This window comes from Falco naumanni, chromosome 6 (assembly GCF_017639655.2).
Source record: "Falco naumanni isolate bFalNau1 chromosome 6, bFalNau1.pat, whole genome shotgun sequence".
In the NCBI taxonomy this organism is placed as follows: Eukaryota; Metazoa; Chordata; class Aves; order Falconiformes; family Falconidae; genus Falco; species Falco naumanni.
The window spans coordinates 89,998,842-90,026,266 of record NC_054059.1 but is presented as its reverse complement, the minus strand read 5'-3'; the positions used below and the strand labels follow the sequence as shown (position 1 = coordinate 90,026,266).

General features: G+C 40.2%; 1 protein-coding gene across 4 annotated transcripts in view; it reads right to left on the bottom strand.

Annotated features, from left to right (window-relative positions):
• Positions 1–27,425, bottom strand: part of LOC121090079 (WD repeat containing planar cell polarity effector) — a 153,973-nt gene that overhangs the window by 34,462 nt on the left and 92,086 nt on the right. For all 4 annotated transcript variants that reach the window (XM_040598108.1, XM_040598107.1, XM_040598109.1 and 1 more), the window contains 2 exons: positions 12,093–12,156; positions 6,229–6,331 (listed from right to left, as the gene is read on the bottom strand). In XM_040598108.1, the coding sequence (XP_040454042.1) occupies positions 6,229–6,331; positions 12,093–12,156 (167 nt within the window). The remainder of the gene's footprint in view (positions 1–6,228; positions 6,332–12,092; positions 12,157–27,425) is intronic.

The window sequence follows — 27,425 nt, the reverse complement described above, 5'->3', positions numbered from 1 at the left end:
TACAGATCAGAAACAGACAACGCCTTTCAATTTTCAGAGTTTGGAAATACTGTAATTTTTTTTGTTTATAAACCAGTCATAGTATGTGGCTATTGATACAAAAAAATATAACCCCCTAAAGCTGGCTCTTCCATTTACTGTTCTTTCTTTTTTAGTACTCGTCACATCATTTAAAATGAAGGCAAAAAATGGTTAATCTATGACTTCTTGGAAAGACTTTTTTGTATTAAATAGGGTATAATTTTACTGCTGATAGATACAACAAAATAGGAGGATCATTACAATTAAAATATTAAAGGAGAATATTGTCTTCATTTCAGGAATATAATGGTGCTTTTTAAATTATGTTCTATAGTGGGCAAGAATGTCATGATAAAGAAGGGGGGGGAAATGGAATGCCATGATTATTCTAAAGCTTGACACAAAACTATAAATCTCTTTCAAGTGAAGATACACAGATCTCTGAGTAGACCTCTGCAGCTAAGCAAACCAGCTAGCCTTTGATGTACTTATAATTATTAGGAGCTGAGGATTATGTCTTTAGGCAAAGCTGTCTAGCAGTGAGAAGGTATAGATCAAAACTGACATCATGACACAAGCAAGTGGAGAGGTGAGATGAGGTGGAGCCAAAAATAGTTTGGCATTACTATAGACCTTAAGTAAAACAAACAACTCCACTTCTCGAAAAGAACACAAGGAGGGGAACAATCAGTGCCTGTAACCTCTCAATAGAGTAAAATCCTCACGACTAGCTGGAAAATTAAAAATGTAATTAAGAAAAAGCTAAACATCAGAATAAAGAAGAAGATTCAGCAGATCCACTTAGTTGTATGGGAACGTACTGTTCCACTCCCAATGAGGCAGGTATGCCAGGGCATGAATTCAGAGCTACCACTGCAACAGGCTTCCACGCCACGAGCACTGGGCACCACTGGCTCTTCCTGAAACCAGGGGCCTCAAGCAGCCTACATCAAGGACAGCACCCTTCCAGACCAGGCTTTTTGTCATTTTTTTGTAGAGGGCAGGGGTTCTGGTAATGCCAGGCCTTCACATGAGCCTGTTACTTGCTAAAATCTGCATCCAAAGCCCACTGAAGATGGCAGAAATTCTTTCGCTGTGTTTAGCGGGCTCTGTATCAAATGTCGTGTGTGGCTTGATGTGTGCCAGAGTGTGTACACATGAGCACAGTTAAATAATTTCAAATTACTATGGATCTTCAAAGACAGTCATCTTGTGTGGCACAAAATTAAAAAAGTGCTTGTGGAAACTAATTTCTTGCCATAGGTTAACTGCCAATCATACTTAAAAACATTTTTCATTAAAAAATGTTCTTCTGGCTCTCTGGGGAAAAAGTCACATTATTAGCAAAATAAAAGCAAAGGATTTGATTCCAGAGGTGTTGATTGACTTAAACCGAAAATCTAAGTAAATAAATAGGAGATCTAACACTTAAACTGAAGGAGCAGAGCTCCAAAAAACTGTAGCATAAACAGCGTCTCCTGAGTCTTTCCAGATCACAGCTCACCTCTGTATTGGATGATACCTTTTAAGCACGCCACAAACACGTTAGGCAGTGAAATAAAAACCATGCCCCGAAATAAAAGGCTAAGATTCTCAGTTAACTTGAAACCTGATAGCAAGAGAAAGATGTGCGTGCCAAGGAAGCGCAGGGAGTGAAGGGGCTTTGTCATCAGTGTCAGAGAGAGGGCGGGAGGGTAAGGAAGAAGCCTATTGCTTGATAGATGAGTCATTATGGATCGGAAGAGGAACAAATGTTATCAACCAGGCTAACGCAGGGCCAGAGAAGGTTACAAAAACAGGGGGACAATTCTAAACCTGGCCTTGAAATACATGTGGGCTTACCAGGACTATCGGGAATAGAGGAAGATCTGAGCAAATCACAAGTGACTTGGAGGTGGCAGACTGTATGCAAGACCAGGCTGGTGTCTCAGGCGCACCATACGGAAGACAAAACACTATAAGGTGTCATTATTAATTATCACAAAGAACAGGTAAGCCATTCCATATAGAATACTATGACAGAACTAAGAAGTAGTTAATAAATTCTCCACTTAAGGTTCAAACCGGCGATGTCCCTTGCCAGTAAGGTGAAACGTTTAGGGCCCTATATTTTGCATGTCATTTTATGAACAGTGTGGGAAACTAGACCTCAGCCTCTGTGAGAACTGATAAGATTTCCTATCTCACTTGCAAACATTATGGAATATTTCCAGAAATGTTTTAAAGTTCAAATTTAAGTGGAAAAACCTCAAGCGCTTTCACGAGACATTACTGAACCACCAAAACGTTAGTCAATCCCATCTAGCATTTCTGTACAATACAATTATCTCAACATCAGTGTTTTTATTAAGATATCTCTGTTAGAAATGTTGCCTAAACATTGGTGTTACTAATATTCTGAATTTAACTCTAAGTAGCAATACAAGGTTTCCCAATTTGCCTTTCAACCACGCAGCAGTTATCTGTCTTGTCACAACACGAATCCCTTTTGGGTGAAAGCTATTGATTTGAAGGTTAAAATCATCTTGCTAGGCCCTAATGTAATTTGTTGGAAGTTGGCCTTGGGAAACTTTCTGACACTGACTACATATGCTCTTCGTTGGATATTCATTGAGCAATGATGTCTGAAAGGCTGAGCTCTTCACCTCCGTGATCATCATTAGTTATGGCATTTCCCAACAGGCTGTGCCATGTCAGTTCTTTGCAACTCAGGTTTTACATTAGCAGCCCACAGTTTACAGCACCGAACAGACGCGCTCTTCCACCACGGGCAACGCTGTTCCAGGAGTGTATATGCCAGGTTACACCCATAAACAGAACTTTTATTATAATATTATAATAAATGTTGTCGATACTGAAGAGAGTCCTCTTTCTTTTAATCAAGCAAAATGAGGTGCACAGCATATATTTTAGGCAAGGCTAAATGAGAACTCCCTGACCTCGTTAAGGAGCTCATAGATCTTCTGCAGAAATAATTCAACAGAAAATCTTTGGCAGAGGAAACCACAATATCTGTGGTCACTGGTCTGGTGATCAAATGGGAGCGGGCAAAGAGGAGACAGCTAATGCAGACTCTGAGATGAACAGTACCATTACTTCAATCTTCTCATGCCTCAAGATGCATTTTCACGAGCTGTCAAACATAAAATCTTAGGAGAATAATTTTCTGTAGAAGATTTTAATCAGTTGAACAAAATATCTGATTCTGCCAAAACCATAGCTGGGAACAGGTACCTGACACCTCATCCTGCTCAGCAATGTTCTCACCAAGGTACTCTGCTCTGAAGGGCTACAGGTGTTTTTACCCATGCACCCAGACGTTCTGAGCTTTGAGGGTGACTTCTTCAAAATGGTGTACAGCAAACCAAAATCAGACGACGCACTGAGAAGAGCTAAAATTCAGAAAATTCTAAAATAATAAATCTATCTTTTGTTTTATCTTGACACGAATCTTGATATATGTGAGGAATCTATCAATGCTTATAGAACTCTGGATGACATCTATACATTTCAGCTGAAATTATATTGTCATTCTACGTTATTTGTAGGAGCTTGAAACTTTTCCATAAGTCTGAGTTTGAAATATATTATGTTTGAAGTGAGCCCTGTACACAAAAATATCTTGACAAATTAAATCTATCTGGGGCAAGATGGAGCACTCTTAAGGGCTTGGGAATCAGCCAGGAGCACTGACTCATGTTATTTTCAAATAACAAATTTCAAATAGCGTTGAGCTAAGTTTTGGGGATGGGCTAGCTCAAGAAATATCATCAGATGTTGATATACGAGAATGGTCCCCATTTGTACTATTTAGGACCACATACTGTAATATGTATATTAAATACGCTGTAGAGAGGCCTGATACGATCTAGGGAGTTGTTCAGCATAACTTGGGACCTGCAGCACTTATTGCATCTTGTTGCCTCTGTTTGCTGAGGATGCAGCCTTCTCGTAGAAGCCTGAAGTGGGTGCTCAAGAAGTCTGGGGTTTGCTCCGGGAACGTGACTCCGCGAACTGAGCGGCTGAAAGCCCCAGAGCGCAGGGACGAGATGAAGAGGGCTGCGCCTGGGAGGCAGAGACTTGTTTGAAACTGCATTTTAAAGCTTCTGGCTCTGGCATGAGTTTTTCTCCCCCTCTCAAAATGTTAGATAAATATAGTAATTTACACCTAAAGCACTTGTTATTTTTTGTTTTCACTGGGTCCATAAAAGTTTGTGCCTTGCGACACTTTTTTGCTAACAACAGCTTACGAAACAAAAACATCATCACGAAAGGACGTTGGAATAAAGTATAACAAAACAAAACCTGTGGCTGGGATTTCGCATGTTTAAGGTGAGATTCAATCTGCAGTGAAACAAACTCATGGGAGATCCCTGTTTATTTTCATATAAAATGAATTGGATGCAAATTCATTACTGTTTATAGAGTGAATCTCAGTGACAGTTAGTCCCAGGGGCATTGAAAATTATTTTAAATCATTCTGATAGTTAATTATTCAGCAAACGAGAACACTTTAAAGACTTTATCATATAAAATGACTTCAATAATTTATATTTATGGAGCATTACAGAGGTAACTGTAGGACTGCTCTGAAGGAGGGGAAGACTGTGTGCTTGCACATTTGTAAGTGAACTGTACTAACATGAGTACTATATCTGACATGCAAGTAAGACATCTGTGATCACCTGGGGTTTCTCCTCTATCCCTATATTTGCATGTATGTCTGTAATACTATATAAGGCTCTCAGTAAACTTAAAACCAGCCGAACTTCAGAGATTAGTAACAGCTTTAGTTTGCAAGGAATTAAATGAAGACACAGATCAAGGCTCAAATTTTCTGGATTAAGTGTAAGAGAGTAGATAATGATCACATACAAGTCTTGGGTATCTCAGTCATATTAGGTGCAGAGGACAACTACCTAAAAAGTAAAGGAGAAAGCAAGGGAGACGGAACTGTATACTTTAAGGAGTGCCCAGTAACAGATGACCTGAAGAAATGTCATTTTTGGCAATTCTACTGGTGAAAGGGCTTGACCAAAGGGCCAGCTGTGATGCAAAAAAATTCTCAAAGGGATTTCAGCTTGAAAATGAAAGACCCTGAGAAAAGAGTTCAGGACAGGCACTTCTCGGTTTCTATTCTGCTGGAGAGGGAAGGAGGTGATACTGTATTGCATAGCCTTGAAAGTAACGGATCTATACAATATCCAGAAATAGCCACATAAATGCACATACCGCCTCTCTGCATTTCTATGTATTTGAACGGCATTTGCTATGTAAACATCAAGATGCATAGTTCTGAAAGAATCCTACGTTAACCAAGGTCTCAAAGGTTTTGTAACTCCTTCTGAGCTTTAATCGTTCTACTTCTTGGCATGGGACAAGGACAAAAGCTCTAATATTGATTTCCTCTAATATTCAAAGACGCAGTAGAACAAGCTAAATAGCACCGTGCATATTTTGTACATACATTTTGTGTTCTTTCTTCCCCCTTTGCCTACTTTCTCTCTGCTGGAGGTCAGCTACCTAGACTTAGACCCCTTCTGCTTGGTTCGGGCTACAGGCATGAAATCAGAACGGTCTAGGTATTTGCATACATCTCTTCATGACAATTCAGAGGAAACACAAGGAGAAAATGAGTTGTGAGTTCACTTGCCTGAAAAGTTGTCTGTGTTCAAGCTATCAGTCTAACCCTGCAATTTGTGCATTGATATTCCCTATGGAACAGCAAGAATCCCACTGCATGCACAGCCGTTACTTTAAAGCCAGGATCTGAGCCTGTGTTCACATCAGTACATGTTTCATCTGAACGCTGCCAAAGCATTCGTGGTGTGACTCCAGTTATTGGCACAGTGTGTGCAAGCAAGTATTTAGAGGTGAATGAGATTGCCATACCGGGCCTTCAGATTCAGCCCCTCACCTCCTGCACTCAGTTCAGCTTGTACAGCCTGAACTTTTCTATATAGTCACAGTATAAATCCTTCTGGCTCCACAGCTATTGCATTGACACAATCCTCACGTGGGTGCTCAAAGGCAAAGCTATGGTATTTTTATAAGCCTCCCTCTTTAGTTATGAATAAAAATACTGTCTCGCTTTCAAAGAAAACAAGGCAATTGAAACAATAACCCCCCTACAAATATAACACGGTGTTGTACAGGATAAGTATTGATTAAAACAAGAAGGGCTTTTTAAACACCATTAATTCTTACCAATTCTAGTAGTTATTGATTCTGCATCAATGTCATTAGCCTTTTTCTTTGCCACTTCAGCTAGTGCCAATTCACCCTTATCTAGCGCAAGGTAATGGATGTCCTTTGGAAATAAAAGAGAAAAAAAAAGATTAATCGAAAATGGATCTCATAGGAGTAACAAAAGGGCTTTCAAAAGAAAGAGGTTCTTTTATTATTTAGATTACAAACACAGATGGAACTGATGAACCTACCATTACATTTTAATTCCCTCCCAATGCAAATTTATTATCTTGCTTGTGCTATTGAATTCAGCACTGAATAAAACACTGACCAATCACGCACTGATAAAAGTGGAGCTATTGACTCAGTGTATGAAAGAAAACAATCTGTCTGCTTTAAGGTAACTTCTGTTGGTGCAACATGAATTAAAGGAGGGTTGATAGGACCTGGCTCTGTGTAAACCAGACCTGAAGTACTGGAACTCTTCTGGCTGACAGTCCCTATTTGAAGTGTGTTAAGGTTTCCACCTAATACATGAGTTTTGGGGTAAAACTCTTTTGGGACTAATTTTTGTTTGGAGGTTGTCACGTTACACTTACTGTTCTTTGAGTAAGGTGATGGTGATCCTCTTTGTGCTGATATTGGAGGCAATAAGAGAAACAATGGTTGCTCAAGGGCTTCAAAACCCACACAGGTGACACGATTCCTGAGTCCCTTTTGGACAACAAGGGGCTTTCAAAAAATGTTGCTGTTGAGCATGAATAGTTGCCAATACTCTGGATCTGGTCCTTCATCTCGGGTTAAAAATCAGAGGGCTGCTGCAGGGGCATACCATGACGTGCTGAATTGCAAGGCTTTTTATTGTATGTTAGCGTCTGAGGTGAAAACCTGAGGTGTACTACAGACAGCACCATTTGTGGGAGAATATAACCCTGGTGACAAATTACAGCCTCACTGCCCTTGATTTTGGCCCTTGAAGACAAGTTTCATCCTTGACCATTAATAAAGAGATAATTAACCCCCTTCTCCTTCGGCGCCACGGCCACAGGCTGCTCTGTGCATGAACTGTGACAATACGAAGTGAGGGAAACCCCAAAACAGTCGGCAAAGTCTTTTTTCCCCACTTCTGTGCTGAAGGCGACATTTTGTATCCAAAGATTTAAGTTATTCCTGGCCATTGTTTTGCAATCTATCTGCATGCAGGAATTTAAAGGGAAAAGGAGTACTTGCTGGAAATATTGACCTCTGCATACCGTAAAAGCAACTATATTCTCACTAATGCAGAAGATTTCAGGTGAAACTGTCCTTCTCAGTGTGAGTTTACTGCCACCTTCATCAACACGACAGAAAATTGTACAGGAAAACGTGACCTTATTCTAGAAAGATAAGCTGGATGAAAAAAGTGAGAGTAATAGTGTTAGGAGAAAAAGATGTTGCTTTTATTATCAATAATAACAATAACAATACCGCCAAAAATGTTAGGGAAACTGAGACTGATTATGCAGGAAAATCTGGTACTGACTTGCAGGATCCCAGCAGTCTGCAGGAGACAGCAACATTTTCTAATTTCAGACACAGGTGTGACTTAAAAAATGTGCAAGTGTCTTGGAGCAAAGTAATGAGTTACGAACTTGTTGCGAACTCTGTACTTCCTCTCTTTGTAGGTTTAACATGGTTGTCAGGAGAAAAGGGCCTGAGTAGCAAGGTATGATTTCTATGAAGATTAAGCAATAGATATTGTCAGCTTATTTAGATAACAATAGAAAACCTAAGGGCTCTTGAACAAGTCTGAACTTACAAAGATTTGAATGTATAGGCAGATTGTGTTCACTAATTCAAAATACATTCTGACGATGCTTAATGACTAGGTTTTTTAGTTTGAACTAAGAGACGTATTGTATACTTCAATGCAATTTTAAATAATAAACTTGGGGAGGGGATGGAAACAACTGCAGAAAATGAAAAAGTTCTTTGAGTTAAGAGGGTTGTGCATACTGTGCGTATCAAAACACCTCACTCTGAGAACTTGGTTTTGCCTGTGCTTTCTGTTTGGAGTAAAGAAATGTAAAATTCCTACACATCCATTGCTACCTAACAGGGGCCTTGTGAGAAATAAAGATGCAGCAGTAGGCTGGTAAGTGCCTTTCTTCATGGTTCCTCAATTTGCTGTCAGAATAATTAAAAAAGCTCTTGTCTCTATCTCTAAACAAGCTTTAGAAAGAAAAGATTACAGATATAAAAACTCTTAATCAGAAAATTTGAGATGCAATTTAGGTGTCCCTCATTCAAATAAGACAGCAAAACTGGATGGTTCCAAGAATCTGTAACTCTCTGAGTAGAATGAAACTAGAAAGTAAATAAAAGAGAAAGAAGAAAACTGGATTACAGGGTGCCTTAAAGAAAGACAGAAGAAAAAAGAATTAAATTAGCTGAATATTCGTTACAGATCTTTCCACACAATTATCTAAGAATTCATCTGTCCAAAGATCACATCCCTTTCAAAAACAATGGTGACAATAAAAACAAATTCCAGCTGCTTCTCAGGAGTTTGCCGAAAAGGCTGTATTTTATCATTTAACAGTTTGATTACTTTTTGGACTACTTCCTTTTTACCCTCATCTTTGTGACTCACAGAGCTGGCCCTCAGTGAGCAGAAGTCATTTGAAACACTGATGTGCATTTGTCTATAGGATATTTCTGGGCAAAATTCCAACATTTCTTCGAAACATGTACTTTCCTCATCAGTGTATCACCCAAGATCTGACAGTTTTATTAAAGTGTCTTTTCCTTGCATTTTTTGCTACCTTTGGTACATGGGATGGCCTTTTGAATTTTCAGCAGCTGAGAGCTGGAGCATACTACAAAAGGATTTCAGGCTAACAACCCTTCTATTGCTTGATCTTTTCTGTCACAGATTGGATCAGTCACTGTCCAATAAATGTAGCTGTTGTTCATGATATTATGTCCTTTTCAGTTTTATTTTTTTATTGAACTTTGTAGGAGATGATAATAATTGATGGACTTAGACGTGACGTGAGGGTAAAGCTTATGGAGAGACACAGCAGTGTATGTGTGTCTTGTTATGGCATCATACTAGTGACGCTATAGCTACAGGACTAACTTTTAAGTCTTTTTTGTTTTCTTTTTCATTACTATGAAAGAAATTAGCCCTCAGGCAGCATTCTCTCAAACTTCTTTGCAACGTCAAAACAAATAGCAGAAACGCCGCAGAGCCCTGTTTGGTGAAAGAGACGCTCAGGATAAATTCTCCAAGACATAGGACATTTCCTTAGAAGTCTCAGAGATGGGTATTCAACTTTTGGCTCCTCCTCAGCCTCTGTTCTGTCTGCTCCTCTCTGTCCTTTCCATTTTTGTTCCTTCTCTGTTCACTTTTAATAAACAGATTTTTTTCTTTCTCATTTTGCTTATTTCATCAGGTATCTTTCTTTAGTCTACTATTGCTTCTTGAAATCCCACTAAATTAACTGGGAATTAGGTGGCGTGAGTTTTTATAAATGGATTTGGTTGGTCTGTAAAACAACAGTACAGTTATTTGTACTGCACATAATTATAAATACTTTAAGTATAGGTAAAGTCAAGTTGTATGCTATTAATTGCATTTTGATCTACATAAACAATATAGACAAATTATTCAGTGTTAAGCAGAAGTGAAAGGATGCACAAACCTTGCTTAGCAAGGTAGGTATTGTTATACTAATACCTAGAAGGACTGTAAGCTTCCAGGGAACAGGGTTATCTAGATAACAGGGTTATCTAATTTTCACACATTCGGTGCAATGAAGCCCAGTTCCCTAGAAATTACCGTGGCACAACGAAATACTTTTTACGACCTATGCACCTTTCAACGTTTTGAGTCCCATACCTAGTACCCTTGCAGCAGTGCCACTGTTAGCTTACCATAAAGTTCGTTCTTCAGTACCTCACTCAGAAGATGAATTAGCAAAAGGACATTTCCCCAGAGAAGGCAGTGAGTTAACAGAGGATCCGAAGAGGCCGGCGTGTGAGCTGCTTGTTGCATAATTCAGGGGAAGCTCTGAGGAATCTCAACGGTAATGCAAACAGAACGAGGACAATACAGAACTGGTTTTGATCTCACAGTAATGTAAGCCAGGAGGAACTATGCGGAAACATATATTTATGTTTAAGAGTGTTAGTGAGGTGGGAAACGGAGAGTAGGTGTTGAGAGAGGAAGGGGAAAACAAGGAAGAGTAGGAAAGGATGGAGCTAATTTCTCTCTGAACACTGAAAGTCCCTCTTGAAGAAAGCTGGGGACCCTTTTTGTTGAGAGGAGGATGTGTTACCACTCGTGGAGCCAGGTACTGACAGTCCCTCCCCCTTGTTAGCAGCTTCGCACCCATCTCTTGACCCAGCGCTGGTGCTCCCCACCCCGGGACAGGGCTGCTTCCTCAGCCCTGCTCTCAGCGGAGGGAAGGAAAGAGAAAAAGATCGTGTAGGAAATGCTCTCACCGTATGAGAGAGGGCCCTTGAGATGGCAGGCCAAGCGCTGGGTCATTTGTTCTGCCAAAATGGCTGAAATCACTCAGGGAGAATGTAGGATCTGTACGGTGGGAGAGTCCACCACAAAGAGCTGCAACCTGCCGCAGACGTGCTACAGTCTAAACCTTCCACGCGGTGCCGCAGCGCTTAGCTTGATCAGGTATAAAATTGGTACTGAAGAAGTTACGTTCAATAAAAAGGGAAAAGGAAAAAGACGAGATAAAAAGAGAAAAAATGGAGAAGAGTAAACATAAAACATGCAGTGAATTTCCTAAAAGTCTGACATTTCCATCACATTCTTTTGATGCATACTTAGAAAAGTTTATCACAGTATTCACATCTTTCTAATTAGATGGAACAAGCCAGATGATTAGAGCTGTGAAAAACACATCAAAAGGTTCACACAACTTTTTATATAATTAGAAGGGAATTTTCATAACCCATAAAAGCAGGATTTAATTGTGTAATTTAACATACAATTTAAATATCAAGATCAAACTAGCAGGGCAAGTGACTTAATGGAATAAATGATATTAACATCTAGTGTCAAAGCTTAATTTAAACAACAGAATGTCTTCATTATGCAAAAAAGTGAAGCAAACGAATCGTTCAAAGGGCTTTTTTTCAACAAGACCCTTTCCTATTGTTTCTTTGAAAACAATGAAATCAGCTGTGCAGCAGCAACATGCTGAGAGACTAGGAAAGCACGGCTGGCTTTGTCCATCTGACCTCACTGTGACATTGTGGTGCAAGATCTTATAAAACAAGAGCCTCCTGCCGAGCTCACACAGAGGACCTTTTAAGAGCTGGTTAATTTTACTTTTGTAGCTAATTAAATGGGAGGAGGCAGAGAGTGCATGAAATTTAAAAACCCTTGTGTTGATGCTGCTGAGCTTTGTTGTTTTAAAAGTACCTGCAGAAGCGTTCATAATTTGTCACTTTTCACAAAACCCTAAGAGACAAACTAAGAGCATTCAGGATCCCCAGGATACGGCCAGCTCTTGTGTCCAGGACTCAGCAGCTGTACTTCTTAAGGAATGGATTAGAAACATATAAGCTTATTAGAGTGAAAGATGACATTCACCCACATCAAGACAGATGAAGAAGGGGAAAGTTCAAAAACATATACATTAATTCCTGGAAAATAAAGAATAGCCTTTAGGCCATGCTAGGGAAAATGTCAATGACTCTAAAGAGACTCAATTCCTATTGACAAGTTCCATGATGGCAAAGGGCAAACCAGGTAGAGTAGTTCTGTCTTCAGTGTGTGACCAAGACTGCAAATGACATGGATCCATTTTAATGTGCGCAAAAGCTGACAACTAACATCCCGACAATAGCCTCTGTCTCCAGAAATGACTCACCATAAACAGGTCCCGAGCACCTATGTCAACAGCTAGCAGAAATGCTTTTTCAAATCTCTGGTACCTGCAAGAAAAAGGAAACATGTCACTTGCTGAGGATAGTTTAAAAGCTGCATCGAAGTTTGTTAACTGGCAGATGAAGTGCTTCCATTCTCACCAAAAGCGATGCCAAAGCTTTACTGAGGAAACCTGGTACGTTCATACCCAAACTGCAGAACTACGAGGTAGGACAGTGGCTACCCTTACTCTTCTTCATCGCTTAAAACCTTCAGCAAGTGTTATGTTCAGTGCTGAGTCCCGTCAGATCTAGTTGAATCTGAAGGGAGCTGAAGGTGCTGTAGATCATAAAAATTGATCCTTTGAAAGATCCCAGCCGCAACATAGGTAACTGCTAGCCCCAGTATCACTGGTAGGAACCTCAATATGCCCTACAGAAAAGACTCACCCCAAGTCTCGCAAGACTTCAGAGGTACTTGTTGAAGTTTGCACAAAATTTTGTCCTCACAGACCCCTCAATACAGTCCTCTGAAGATCATGATCTAGTTGAGTCGTGACAAACAGCCACGAATCCCCAGGGATTGAAAAAGGTAGGGGGTGACACTGCTTTGCCTCCTCACCCTCTCAGCCCCAGTATTAGCACAGACTCCTGAGAGTTTTCTGAACATCTTATGGTGAAGAAGATTGTGTCAATGAGGTAAAACAAGAGGAAAAAAGAGCAAAATTCACGAGCAAAAATTACTTCTAGATGTGCTCCAGAAGGTACCACCTGAGTATCACCTAGAGATGCAGCGGAGTAGGAAGGGAGTGGTGTGGAGGTGGAACGTCACCTTTGCTGTTAACCCAGGAAGCCTGGAGGAAGGTGTAGTTTGTGTTTGTCCGATGAACATCATCAGACAGATGAATATCGTCAGGCAGCATCGTATGGATGCCAGTACTTACACGGCTCTGTACCTTGGGGGTGTCTTAGGAAGCAGCTAATGCTGTAGCTCTTCCTCAGGCCAGTGTGAACAGGAGGAAACATGGGAACCCTCCTTCCCGTGGTGAATGAAGAGGTCCCACAGGACGCACCATACGGAGATCCCTGTTTCTGGCCAAAGCCTACGCGGTTTTCTGCCTCCCTCTTGCTACAGCCTTACTGCTCTCCTCTGCTGCTGCACACTTGGAATGATTCAGCAGATCACGAGACAGAGCCGGCGAGGACTTTTCCTTCGGGAATAACATTTATGACAAGAAGGCATGATACATTAGCTTAAGCAGAGAAGGAAATGTACTCTCCAGGTGAGGTTCCTAAGAGCGGGAGTGGGGAGTCCTTTCCTCCCTAAAGCTAATCTCCCTGCTGCGTCTTCCAAGCGCTAATTTGCAGCCCTCCTCACAGAACCTGTTTAAGGGAGGGAAGAGATGAATTAAGGTTAACCTCCTGATCACTGGGGAACAGGCAGTGCATCATCGTTTTATCATGCACATCTATGTATCTGAAACTTTTTCAACATGCTTTCTATGAAGGATTTTCCATTAAAATACATTGTGTTGTAATGCTGCTTCTGAAGCTATGCTTTAATTAAGACAAATAAGTACATGTTAAAATATGTCTATATTGAATAGCTATCATGTATATCTTTTTCTGGCACATTTTTCTTTTCAATTATGGATTAAATATACATTCTTAGTACTTAGAGGGGAAATTGGAAACCGAACAGAAACGGGCTATACGACTAGCTAAAAAGAACGTCTGCATCATTATTTTGTTTTTTAAAGTTATAACTATATAGACTATTTGAATGACAGTTGCTTTAGCAAAGGCAAAAATGCCTGCAACCAAAAAAAGTAAAGTAACTTTTTCATTTGATTAACCTGCAGAACAGAAACACAGCCTTACAGGCTGTCTTGTCTTTGCTGTTTCACAAAGATTTCAATTTTTTTCCCCCTTCAACTGACATACATACTTCAGTCTCATTATAGCCCACCCCTATTCATAACACTGTAAAGTTAGCTCGTTACCGTACTGAGGGGAAAAAAAGGGGGGGGGGGGGGGGAAAGACCATCCAAGAAATGCTCTCCACAAGCCAAGAGAGCTGGAAATAACAATCACAGATACTTCATAAATTATTATAAATGGAATCACTTTAAAATAACATGGAGGTTTCAAACAACAGCGACAAGTTTGTGTTACTTTGGCAAACAGTATTACATCAGTCAGAAATGTCCAGGTTTTTTTAAATTAGCTAGAAGGTACTTGTTATTTTGCATCTCTTTGGCAAGAGAGTTGTGTTGTTTTTATTCTACAGGAACAACTAGAGAGTTCTGTACAGCACGAGACCATCAAGATAAGAATGCCTGTTTTCTAAGCATGTTTTGTCGCAGGAAGACCTGTCGCTGTCCCTAGCACACTTCACTTTATCAGCTCCTCAAACAAGCAAACACACACACACACACACACACACACACAGAGCAAACACCCTCCCTTTTGTTCTCGTGCTGCAGTCACCGGGTACAATATTTGCTTCCTAAACTGGCACCTACAGGGGACTGGTCTTGAAGCAAGTGTCCTCCCACCACCCCCCCCCACCGCCACCGCAAGTGTCCTCCCACCCCCCACCACCTCGTTACTTATTGCTTGCTTCACAATAACTCCAGCAATCAAGACTCATATGTCTCTTGAAAGAGAGAGATAAGGAAATCTGCCTGTAAACCATGAAGTTCAGCCACTTGTTTGGTCAAAGTGACAGCCAACAGAAATATGACCTTCAAGATTAGAACTCTCAAACTGCGATTAACTGTATAGGACAGATAGGAAAACATTCCCCTGCAAGCTGTTTAGCACATACAATATTAAGTTCAAATTCTCATAAAATAAAATAATACTTACGCAACCTTTCTACATATCCTACAAAAATTTTAAAAGATGGCTATTAGTATGTCTGTTGTATGGACAAGGAAACAAAGGGGTCAGGTCAAAACTGGCCAAGGCAGAGAAGAATCCAGACCTGCCTTCCACGGTGGAAGCAGACCTGCTGCCTGTTTGTATTTTGAGAATGTGACTTAGCTGAAAAGATGCCAGGAGAGCATTTTATAAGTAATTAAAAAATAGAACGTTATCGATTAACTTCAGAGAGGCTATTCTTTTCACTGGCATAAATAAAAAGAGTATCAAATGCCCAGGGTTTCCTCCTGTTGGATGTTCAGAAATAAGGTGATTTTAAATATTGTAGATCAAAACAACATGCATGGTTTGCAGCCTGCGGAGAAGGGAAAAGAAGTCTCTTCAGTTTTTATGAGGGATTCTACCAATATATCAAAAGGCAGAATTTTGTCATCTGGATTCCACAACACCTAAACTGAATGTGGTCACTTAAAGATAGAGATGCATTTTTTCAGTCTGAAAATGGTCGATTTGAAAATATTTGTAATATTTACCCACAGTATTAAAACATCTCATAAGAAGTCCAGGAACCAGAAAAAAAAAAAATCATGTGGAGGGAGGAGGAAGGGAAGGGAGAGAGAGCTCATGCAAGCAAGAGAGAAATACAGCGCAGAAAAGATGGAAACATTTCTTTAGGGACTAGTTACAACCAACAAGCCTTCTTAGACATGCCCATCGACCATGTAAGCATATTCCTTGTGCTGGGCTGATAAAGAAGGGCTGCAGCAGTTTTTTTCCTTGTCTTCAATAAGGGTACACAACATTTAGAAAATAATCTGCAGGGGAAGAGCTGTGTCACAAATAATATTTATAAGGCAATCCTTTTTAATGGAAGAAATTTCAGAGTCCTCCTCATCTCACAGTCCAATCAAGGGTGATATGCATTCAAAAAGTGGATATTAAATATGCACTGAGCAAACAGAACAGGAAAAAATGAATATTGAAATAATTTACATGTAATCAAACTACACTGAAATTAAGTTTTAATTGTTCAGTATTCTGTGATGCATATGCAGATTTTAAAGTATTCAGAATATCAATCAAGTGTTTACTTACATCAAGCAATTGTATTTAAGCATACAAAACAGATGATGAAAATATGTTCAATCAGCTACAGCTCCCAACACTTACCGCAGGGTTTACATGATCACTTTTAATTCAGTTATTTCATTTAATATTTCAATTTAATAGCTCATTCTTTCATTCAATTTCTAGGCATCTTGCCCATTTTTTAAACACAATAATAATAATTATTCATAAAAGGACCTGTTTCCCACAAGTTCTCATATCAGCAATTTTTGGAACAGAAATGGTTTTCATGCTTTTTTACCTCAAAAAATGTTATTATCTGAAATATTTTCCTTTCAAATTAGACAATATTAAAATAAAGAATGACATCTGTAAAATGACTCTGCACCCCGTTCCAGTGGAACTCGGAGAATAAACAGAGATTATCAGGTTGAAGAATGTAAAAAGTGTGCGGCGAGTTCACAAAGCGTTGATTTCAATGGGGACAGGTTGGTTTTCAACCGCCCGTTGACCGTAACACCACTGACTTAGGCACGTAGCTGTATTTCAGAACACAGCTTCAGAGCCCAGTTAAAAACCTTGGTCCATGGCTTAAGGCCTTATATATTTCACACAAAATACATTCATGCGTAATGAAGTCAGGCAGCGCACCCTTGAAATGCCAACCCAGAAATTCTATTGACCTCAAGGAAACACTGTAAAGTTTCAGTAAATTCTGAAGATTTAGACTGCTATGTAACCTTTCATACAAAAAATGTAGTATCGGTCAAAGACATATCCTGCATTTTATAGCAAATGCTGAAATACCCGCACTTTACCCAGAGTACATGGAAAGGAATATATAGCTCAAGATCCTAGGTTTCATTAAAAAAAACCAACCAAAATAGTTTAAACAAAAGTCAACTAAAATCTGATCCAAGTTTACCCTCGTGAGTTCAGTAGAACACCCTATTTTAAATAAAATAGTTGCAGAGCAGATCACTGAATGCAGCCCAAAGACGAGGAACTCTCCGAAGAACCTATCTTCCCCTCTTCTCCCAAACTGCAGGTTTGTGTTTCAGAATCTCGTGATTTGGGGGACTCGGTCCCATAACTTCTGAATTTACTTCATATTTTCTTCTTATTTGTTTGGATAATGAACTGCCTGGAAAACAGACTATCCCTGATACTACTGATCTCCTTTGGCAAAAATCAGTTCATTGCTGGGTGTTGGTTTACTGCGGCTAGACTATTTCAACACCAATGTATGTGCAAAGGCGTACCAAAAGTTTCATGTATCACAATCAGAAATTTAAACCATAACTGCTGTTTTCTAGAAGGAAATCCTCTGTGAGCAGCAAAGCGCACTACTGGTTAGCTTCCTGTGCTTCCTCCTGCACCGGCCTCAGCGCGGCAACTCTGCTTGTTTCCCCCGTGCCCTGCAGCACACGCTGCAGACGGGCAGTCCCGCTCCCACCGGGGTAGACGGCTCCTGCCCAGCCGTTTGGGCAGGGGGCAACACAGACTGCGCTCCGTGTTACGCCGTGCGCGTCTCGACTGGCAGAACGCATCTGCTCAACTTTTGCTGTAGCTTTTTTGGGGATGGAGATAACCTCCTGCGTCCTATCTGACCCTAAACGGTTGCTGATTTTCACAAAACTGGCAGGCATATGCTTATTTCTGAGGTTTCTACCTTCTGTAGAGTTGGTTGGGATTCATCGGTGATTCTGTAAGTTAGTAGGGAACTGATGGAGGAACCAATGGATGTGCTGGTACGTTCCAACCTCTGAGATGCTAGTGGTATTTTTTTGCCAACCTCATGCTATTATGCTACTAGTTTTTTACATTATGAGCTCTTCTGAACAGGACACACAAACCTCTGAGGAGGGTCCGCAACCTTGTTGCCTGCTGAGATACTCTTGAGTACAAGAGTATCAAAGAGAAAGTGCTGCAGAGCACACCAAAGGCTAATGGAGAAACAGCCACCAGCTCTATATGCATCTGAGTCAAGGGGATAATCTTCTAAATTGTATTTTAGATGCAGAAGCCCTAAAGGTTGTCCAGGCATAATCTATACATCCCTTCAGGCCCAAATTTAGCAAAGCAATAATGTATGGGTTTATGACCTGTAATTTTCTATGGGGCCTAAATAAATATAGGCATGTTAAGTGAAGCGCTGGACTTGGGGCCTGAGTGACTTGTTTAAAAAGAAACCCCTTATGGAACCTTTCAAAGGCCATAACCAAATAGGTCTCAAGTAAAAGTTAGTGAATAACCATGAGAAAATTTGAAACGAGCACAAATATCTCAAGTCACCCAAAATTTCTGTTACTTGAAGTACACTGTCAAATTACGCATCTCTAAACTAAAGAAGTTCACCTATAACTTTATAGATCGTTGGGCGTAGAATTGAATGCCCTTCACATCAAAGGGTACCCTCTGGTATGAAGCAAGAAAACAAACTAACAAACCAAATTTAAAAAATAGGAGGAAAGAGAAAGCTAATAAGGGGAGCCAGACAGTATGACTCCCTGGCCAGAGAAAGCCCTTGAGGGCTGGAACTGGCTGTGAATCTTGAAGACCTTCCCAACCTGAAAAAAAATTTAAAATCTTACCACGTGACTCCTATCTTCTAGGATGATATTCTGCTCTAGGAAACCTAAATGTATTCTAGTGTGAAATAGTTCAGATGACTGTTAAACATAGACGCTTCTTCTCAGGACGGACTTTCTGCGTTCAAAGAAAAGCTCTTCAGGTATTTCTGACTCAGATTTTCAAGTGAACTAAGCTAAATTTTGAATGAACTCATTTAGTAAGAAGGCGCCACTGAAACTTTTAAAATATATTTAGTAAGAAATAGTCCAGATGTATGATATGTTCTAGAAAAAGTAGTAGTTTTAGCTATAAAGAAAGCTATGTCATTTACTTGTTGACACGTTCCTCAAGTTAACAATAAAACAGCATTAGTTTAACACTATAGAACTCTCTTATATCTACACCGAAGAAATATTAGTTTAAAGATCCTGGTTCTATGAACATTTATGCCATACAGTTCCCATGTGATGCTGGTCAGTTATGTTAGCCCTGGTTCTGGCAGAATGGGCCACTGAAGAGGACGACTGCTGGGAGCCACAGCAACGTTTCCCACTGTGTAGTCACGTCCGTCAAGTGCTCTCAGATTTTCAGTAGTAGGTGCTACAAAAGTCTGGATAGCAGAAATTTATTACAATTATATTTTTATATTTATATATTAAATTTTATATTTATATTTTTATATTATTATTATATAAATTGAAACCATGAAGGTTTATTTCTTTTTGAACAAGATTCAGTCTTCTCGTAATGTGTCCTTCCTTTGAATTTCCCACCCTCTGTATTTCCTTTTCCGTACTCATTTTCCTTTAAGAGAATATATTTTGTTGCCATAGCAATATTTCCCTACCTTGCAATTTTATTATGGTGGCTTTCCTTCAGGTTTCTCTAAGCTGCAACTAACACCCACCCAGTAAACACAGCCCCCCCCCCCCCCCCCCCCCCAACCTCTCTTCCCTCAACCTCTTACTACTTAGTAACTTCTCAACAGTCTATCTTTATCTTTAAATACAGACATACTCCAACATACTCTTCCAGAGCACTCTGGGCTAAAAACAGGTGTTAATTAAAAATGCTGATAAGAGTCAGTAACACCTGTTGTTTCACATTTATTTTACTCAACCCTGGCTGTTAAATCCTAGCCTTTATTGCATTAATTCACTTCTGCTTTTCTTCTTTTCCAGCTTTATCCCTCTCACTCTGGTGATCATGTAAACTTAACAGTATGTCTTGAAAGCTGGATTTTATTGAGCAAACATATCAGCATGTCTACACACCAAAGACAGCTCTATAACAGAGGCCCAGTATCATTGCTACGGTTAAGGATGAGTTGCTGCCTCTATAATAAATCCCTATTGTATATGTGTGATATCTCTGTAATTTCAAACTGCAGCAGATGGAAATTTAGTATTAAAGTTAAGATGAACAGGCCCTTTTCCTCCTTGACTTTCCATGAGGTACAGGGCCAATTCTCCCTCATGCCTGACAGTGGATAAAATGCGTATTTTTAGTGCTAAGACTTCTCAGAAAAAATATGTTAGCTCACTATTTTCTAAAGCTGGCTGCCTACAAATAAACATCTAACTACAAAGTCATGGTGCAGGGCCAAATTTTGAATCACCTGTTGAGTTATGGGTCCATTATGGTATTTTTTTTTTTTGTTGTTGTTTTTGTATTGTTGTATTGACATACAAGAAGTAAATGACTTTTTCCATCTAGGTTTGTCAATAGCCAATATTATTTCTTTGTAACAAAATAATGCAGTGGTAATGCTCATAAAATTCCCACACGTAAGAACTCCATCACAGCAAATACAGCCACAGGACAGCCAGGCAAGAAATTCTGCAGAGCTCCGATCGTACAAGTCTTGGCGCATTTTTGAGGGAGCAAATGGAAAACTCAGGCGTATTTTATGCTCGTTCTGCACAGCATCATGTACGAGAACATGAAACGTAAGAATGACCACTTGCTCAGACCAAAGCTACATCTAACCTAACGCCGTGCCAACAGCCAGGTGCCTAGAAAGGACACAGGAACAGGGCAAGTGTATGGTGACACTGGCCTAAGCAACTCTCGGGGGTTTGCTGAGCCAGAGGTGGTCTCTGTGTTGGCATTCCTCAGTGAAGTTCTCTTCCCTGAACCTTGCCTTTCAAGTCACATACAGTTTTAACATCCACAATACCCCGTGGTAAGGAGCTTCATATTTTAATTATATGTCGCGTGAAGAATCACTGTATTTTCAAACTGCCGCATGTTAGATTCCCTTGATGACCCTTCGGTTTTGTATTAGAGGAAGCAGTGAGCAGTCATTCACTGTGCTCTTTCTCCCCGATACCCACAATTTAATAGATCTCTATCTCAGTTGCCTCCTCTATAGGCTGAGGAGTTCTAGTCTATTTAGTCATTCCTTTCACTAAAGCTGCTCTATGCCTTTAATCATCCTGGCTGCCCTTCCTAAAGCTTTCTGAGTTTCACTATATCCTTTTACAGATTATGGAACTCCAAAACTACACACAAAATTCAGGTGAACTGAAGTTCACTGTTTTGTTGTCTACTCCTTTTCTAAGAATTCCTGGCATCCAGTTTGCTTTTTGTACTTGTGCCGAGCACTGAACTGACTATTCTATAGCTGTAGAGTGATAAGAACAAATTCTTCTTCCAGGATAATGGTGAGCTTAGACTCCATCATTTTATACGTGAAGTTAGGAGTCACCCCCTGCCACGTGCTGCACTTTGAATTTATTTACATTTAACTTTATCTTCAATTTTGACACTATGTCACTGAGTCCTGCGAAGCCCTTTTGCTGTTCTTCACAGCAGGCCCTATCTTTACTAGTCTTAATAATTTGTGTCATTAGCAAATGCTGGCACCTCACTATTTGCTCCTTTGCCAGGCTAATCACGAGTACAGATCTGCTATACTTACAATTTCCATCAGTGACCTCCATTGACAACTGACCGTTTACTCTGTTTCTTACCTTTTAATGACTGACTTATCCATGAAAGGGGAGCTTGCCTCTTATCCTGTGGCAGCTTAGTTTCTTTAAGACATTTTGGTGGGAGACCTTCCAAAAAGGTCTTCAATGGTAAAACTTTCATCACTAGCAGCTGGATATCCATTACTGACATGATTGCTGACATCAAAGAATTCAGAGTTTTGAGACATGACTTGCCTTTACAGAAATCCTGCTGACTCTCTCCCAATACAACGTATTTGCCTGTTCGTCATTTTTTTTTTTTTTTTAATATGGTTTCTACTGATTTCACTGGTACAGAGGTTGGACTTACAGGGCTATAGTTCTTCAAGGTCCTTCCAGACTGTGTTTTGAAAACTGACATCACATTTTCCATGTTCCTGCCCTCAGGTGCTAAGGTCATTCTTAGTAAGAGCTTATACACCACAGTGTGTATTTCAGCTATTTTATGCTTGACTACCTTCAGAAATTCTGGATTAATTTTATCTAGTGCCGGTCATGCATTGCTGTTTACCTGTCTACAGTATAACCTCTTTCACTGATACTTCAACACTTATTAATGTAAACTAAGAAATGTCCCCATCCACTCCTATCCTGGCCAACCGGTCAAAAGAGGATTTTTAAAGAGATCTGCATGCCGACCTGCTTTTTGTGTCTCTCTGTAAACCTCTCTTCATGTACTTTTGCTAGTCTTTGAGCCTCTCCCTTTATTACAGAAACTATATCTGAGCATCTAAGATCTGTTAACTGGCCAGTAATAATGTGATACAGGAGCTAGACATTTACAGTGCAAAACATTCCATTTATCTTCAAAAGGCTCACCTTTACATGGCTAATTTAAGCTAATCAGGTAGGCTCCTTTTATAGTTAATTGATAGGGATAGGCACTGACATCTGGTTCTTCACGCTTATCTTAGACATCTCCCTTCAATGGGATTACTCATCCTTTGGATGCCCATGTCTTTATACTAACTACAGAGGAAGCTCAGATGAGTGTGTAGGACATCTAAATTCTACATTATTAAATCAGGAGAGGTGAGGTGGACCCCCAAGACACTACATCCAGTTATTGGACAATTGACTGTTGCTGACTTTTGTTCTACACTCGACTTATCGTATCCTTTCCTTAGCAGGCTCTTTGGCTCTGAAGACCCATAAAAGTGAGCTCTGCATTTGAAGATTGGAAGCCTAGGGCTGCCTGAATCTTCAATTAGGTCTTCCTGGAGGGTACTGGGATGGAAGCAGGAGAAGTCAGAAAAACAAAGCTCTTTAGGGAGGAAAAACAAACAACTTTTTGCACACAACAAATGGATTACAGATTGCAGAGCTGAGCTCAAGACAGAATATTGCCAGATAGTCCCTGTACAGAAAAGTGAAAGTGTAATGGTGGGCCTCATGAAGACCCTGAAGATGAATGGAGAAAAAGTATCTTGAGACATGAATCAATCTGGAAAGTCTGCAAGAAAAAAGATGTATCTTAAATTCAGGTTCTTGGTCAGGATCTCAAGAAGAGACTTTTGAGTGTCACTCCAGGAGGAGACAGTATTAGTGACTAGGTGGCGTTGACTGAGATGGCGTAACTGGTGACCTGCAAAGGCTGAGGCTCACTGCAGCTGCTCAAGGGTGGTGATGTGTTGTTAAGAACTTATTCTTGAGCTTTTTTCCATGAATATGGTATATTTGCACTGTTTCTTGATGTATGCCCAAAGCCCCTCGGATTTCAGGGGAATTGCACAGCTGGTACAGCAGAAAAGAGCCACCTCATGAGGGCAGATTATCAGTTACAGAACACAACACAACAATGGTCTCCGTGTGGGCTTAGCTTCTGAAAGTAGCAATATCAAAGTCAGATTAACCAGCAAGTGGGAATAGCCTTGGCACAGACAACATTAGTCCAGCGTAGCTATTCCATGTTCCTTTTTCTAGCGCAGTCCCATGGGCAGGGACGTAGCAGAGAACTGGTGGACTGACGGCACTCTGGGCCACCCAGCAGCCATCTCTTGGTGGCTGCGGGAAACGGTTCCGTATTAGAGCAGCCCCGGGACTGCTCTGAGTGTGTGGGAGGGCCTTTTTCCCATGCTCCAAGCAGTGTCTCCCATCAGGTTCCGCAGAAAATCTTGTCCAAGTCTCTGACAGAATTTCTTGTGGTTTATCTTCATGGGATTTTATTCTCAAGCAATTATGTCATGTCATTTGTTGTCCCCCCTCCCTTCCCTGATATTTTGCTCAACACTTCTTACATTGTAATCACCACTAGAGAATTAAATCCTGGAGCCATTCCTGTGGCATCAAAGCATCTGACTGAAATTGAAAACTGTTGTGGGGATGGTTCAAGAAAAAAAATAAATCATTAGCAACATAGGACTGAAGCAGAAACCTTCTAAACTTTTCCTGAGATATTTAACCTCTTTAACTACAAAAATAATCTAGTTCCATTAAATAGTTGCCTTTATTTCTTGTTTCTAAAACAGGTCAAGAAGCATGACCAGGGGAATCTTTTCATGTGCAGTTCCATCACAGCAATTGAAATTCTCATTTATCAGTGCCGTGGTAATATGAAAACCTTTGGTTTTGATCGTTTGCACAAGATGACAAAACCCGACTCTTCAAAGTCCTCTCCAGAAGGTGCTACTTTAGTCAGAATGCTGCTACTGAACCTACTCCCATAGAGATGAATTCTGTTCATGTGGCCACCATAGAGAACCTGACTGACATCAGTGGTCATTTTATCTGAAGGCATAATTTAATGCCTAATAGGTTACCTTATGAATATAAAAGACATTCATAGTCCTGAACCATGTCATCATTAATGTTTATACATATTTTGTGACACACTATGTACCAATATAATTATAGATTCTACTTTTAGGGTGCTCTTAAAAAGGATCATAAAAGCTCTTTGCTCACCCTCCCTCAGTTCCATACAGTTGGCAGCAGATGGGATTGGGAACTGTTCCTATGGAATTGAGGCATTTTTTCACCTTTGATTTAGGGCCCTATTTAGGATGGAATACTCACAGCGAATATCTACTTTGCAGATTGCAGTGTAGTGATACGGAAACCTGCTTACCAAGGGGTAGTTAGTACTGCATAAGTGATGTACCTGCAGGGCAAAAGAGCTTTTTTTAGCTTTTCAAAGGCTGTCTTGGACTTAAGTGATAACTGACTGTGTCAAGGCATCATGTCAGGTAGTATAGCAGTACACTTCAGAACTCTCGAATAGTTAAGTGATTCATAAAAATCAGTACTGGATAGAAGATCTCCGCTGATGCTAATGATCACCTACTTTCTGATCTCCTTTATGAGTGTTTATTTACAAAGGAGCTCTATCAAGTTCTGTGTGTAAAGTCATACCACTTTATGAATGTTCTGCCCAACGTGGAGCTAAATTCTTCTTTGCATTTAACCAGTACCATCTTACATGGGACACTGGGAAGAGTACACAACACTTCCGAGAAGATTCGTGAAAGAGCACAAACAGCAACAATAAAAACATAGTGGAAGCTTTCATTTTTGGATTCAGACAAAGGAGAACCTTTCAGGAACCCATCCAAAATTGTACCAGAGAATGTGATCAGAGCTGCACTTTGCTCTTGGAAGAAGCAAGTACACTATCTTGTTATTTACAGCAGAGCTTTGATTTGTGGGGAAATGTATTTGTACTAAGGGAAAAAACCCCAATGACATTCTCTTAATGGAATTACCAGACAGAAAGGTCCAAATGGTTTTGAATCTTCATATTTTTCCATGTTAAAAAAAAAAGAAGAAAAAAAGAAAAAAAGATCCTTTAAACTGCATATTCACAAACACGAGAACAGGATTACAAAGAAGGAAAGGGCACAGCACAAACATGGAGCTGTGGCTGCATTCTAATTCTCCGACTCTTTGCATTTCAGATGTTACTTTCCAGCCCTGCCTTTACCTCCAGCTCATGCTATATTAGCTCCTCACCGTCTCTCTGAGAGAGACAGAAAAATTTCAACAAAACAGAGCAGGCATGTGTTTGTGCCTGTGTGTGTGTCAAACAAACAAGACAATTTCATGCATTAGAAAATATGACAAGTACAATTTACGAATGCTTGATCAGAGTGAAGCAAAGCCATGAGTCACCGATGCCATAGTTAATGAGTGAAAAACGATTCCATCCCCTTCCATGTAGTGTACACGGCTAGATGAGGCTGCTATACAGAGGCAGGCGGTTGTGCAGCCACTCCTCCATTACGCAAATACACTTAGTAGGCAGCGCTCAACAAAAGGGTGGGGGCAAGAAGGTTACAGCTCCCCAAGGCTTCCCAATAAATCCACCTCTGCTCAACATTTTACATAATGATATAACGCATTATATTATTATAAGCAGTGACATCATAATAAAACACCGAAGTGCTGCTCAAGCGGCAAGGAACACCTAAGATACATTTCTATACTTGTAATTCAGTTCCTGTATTTTTTAATTATAGATAAGATTTAAAGTGAAAATAATTATTCATTCCATAAATACTGTTGTAATGGATCCCTGGCATATAATTAAGAGGCCTTTAATTTTAATTTTGTATACTGAACGCCTGTTTTTGGAGGTATTCCATATTCTACATTCAGGGCCTATATCTGCAAAGCTCTAAGCTCCTACTTTAGTGGAAGCTGAAGATGCATAGTTTGCAAATTTGAGAACTTAGCTTTTATAACAACAGATACAAATAATATGGCTGCATCAAATATGTCGCAAGGCATTTTCCATTGGTCTAACTGCAATCCGTTTCAATCATGCTGTCAGTGTTCCTTGGCCCACCTCAGGTTGCAGCATCTATTTCTAACCCACCCTTGCAACACAGCCAGTACCAACGCAGCACCTTCTTTCTACAGTGCCCGTCGACAGCTAAAGGAGGGCACCTACCATCTCAGTGTTCAGCATTTTCCAGAAACTGATCTCTTTGATGGTAGAAAAATGTTTAGCCTATAATCTCACCGATAATGTGAAAATGGATGTCTCCAGTTATTTGCAACTGGATATACAACCTTTCAGCCTACAGTAAAGATTAAAATCATTGGCACATGATTATTACTAGGTGAGGATAGCCTTTCTGAAAAGGTAACTGTATTTCTCAATTCTAGTAAATACAGGCACTCACATCTTTAAAAGTACAACAATAACTGGCACCTTTTTGGCAGACTCAGCAGGCAGGTCAAAGATTGTCTCAGCATGTAGAATGAATTAATATTTCTCTCCCAAGAGTGGGTCCTTCTAGAAAAGGCTTAAGGCAGATTGGTGGGGCATTCAAAGGAAAGCTGGAAAGGGGGGTGAAAACTTTTGTTTATATGAACATTTTTCAGATTTAGATCTAGAAACATTTAAGTGTTTTAATGTTTTAATCTGGTATGAAAGACTCCACCCTTCCCTGTCCATCCCTTACGTGTCTGTCTCCTCTGCAGCCCACCATACACATTAGGATGCTTCCCCCATTTTGCCCTGTACTCCCACTCTGAGCTTTTGTGGGACTCCGTCCATCCCCACCCCTGCCTTTAGGCCTTCATCCCCAGTTCCTTGTCTTCTACTCATGCTGCTAACCACACTTTCCTCGCTCTTCCTACCCTGCTTCTGGCTTTTCCCCTGTGTGTTTTAGCTCCTTAGCCTCTAGACTGAACTTCTGTGCATCTGCTGCTTGCTTTCTCTGAAGCCCAAAGGAATTGTGGAAGGCCCTACTCTATTCCAAGAAATACTTTTGGAATATCAGCTATACTTAAAGTGTATGTAACTTAGGAAGCACTGCGTTTGCTTCACTTCTTGCTGCAATAGGGTACAAAGTGCTTTTGTCTCCTTATGCTCACAAGAGAGTAACAAAT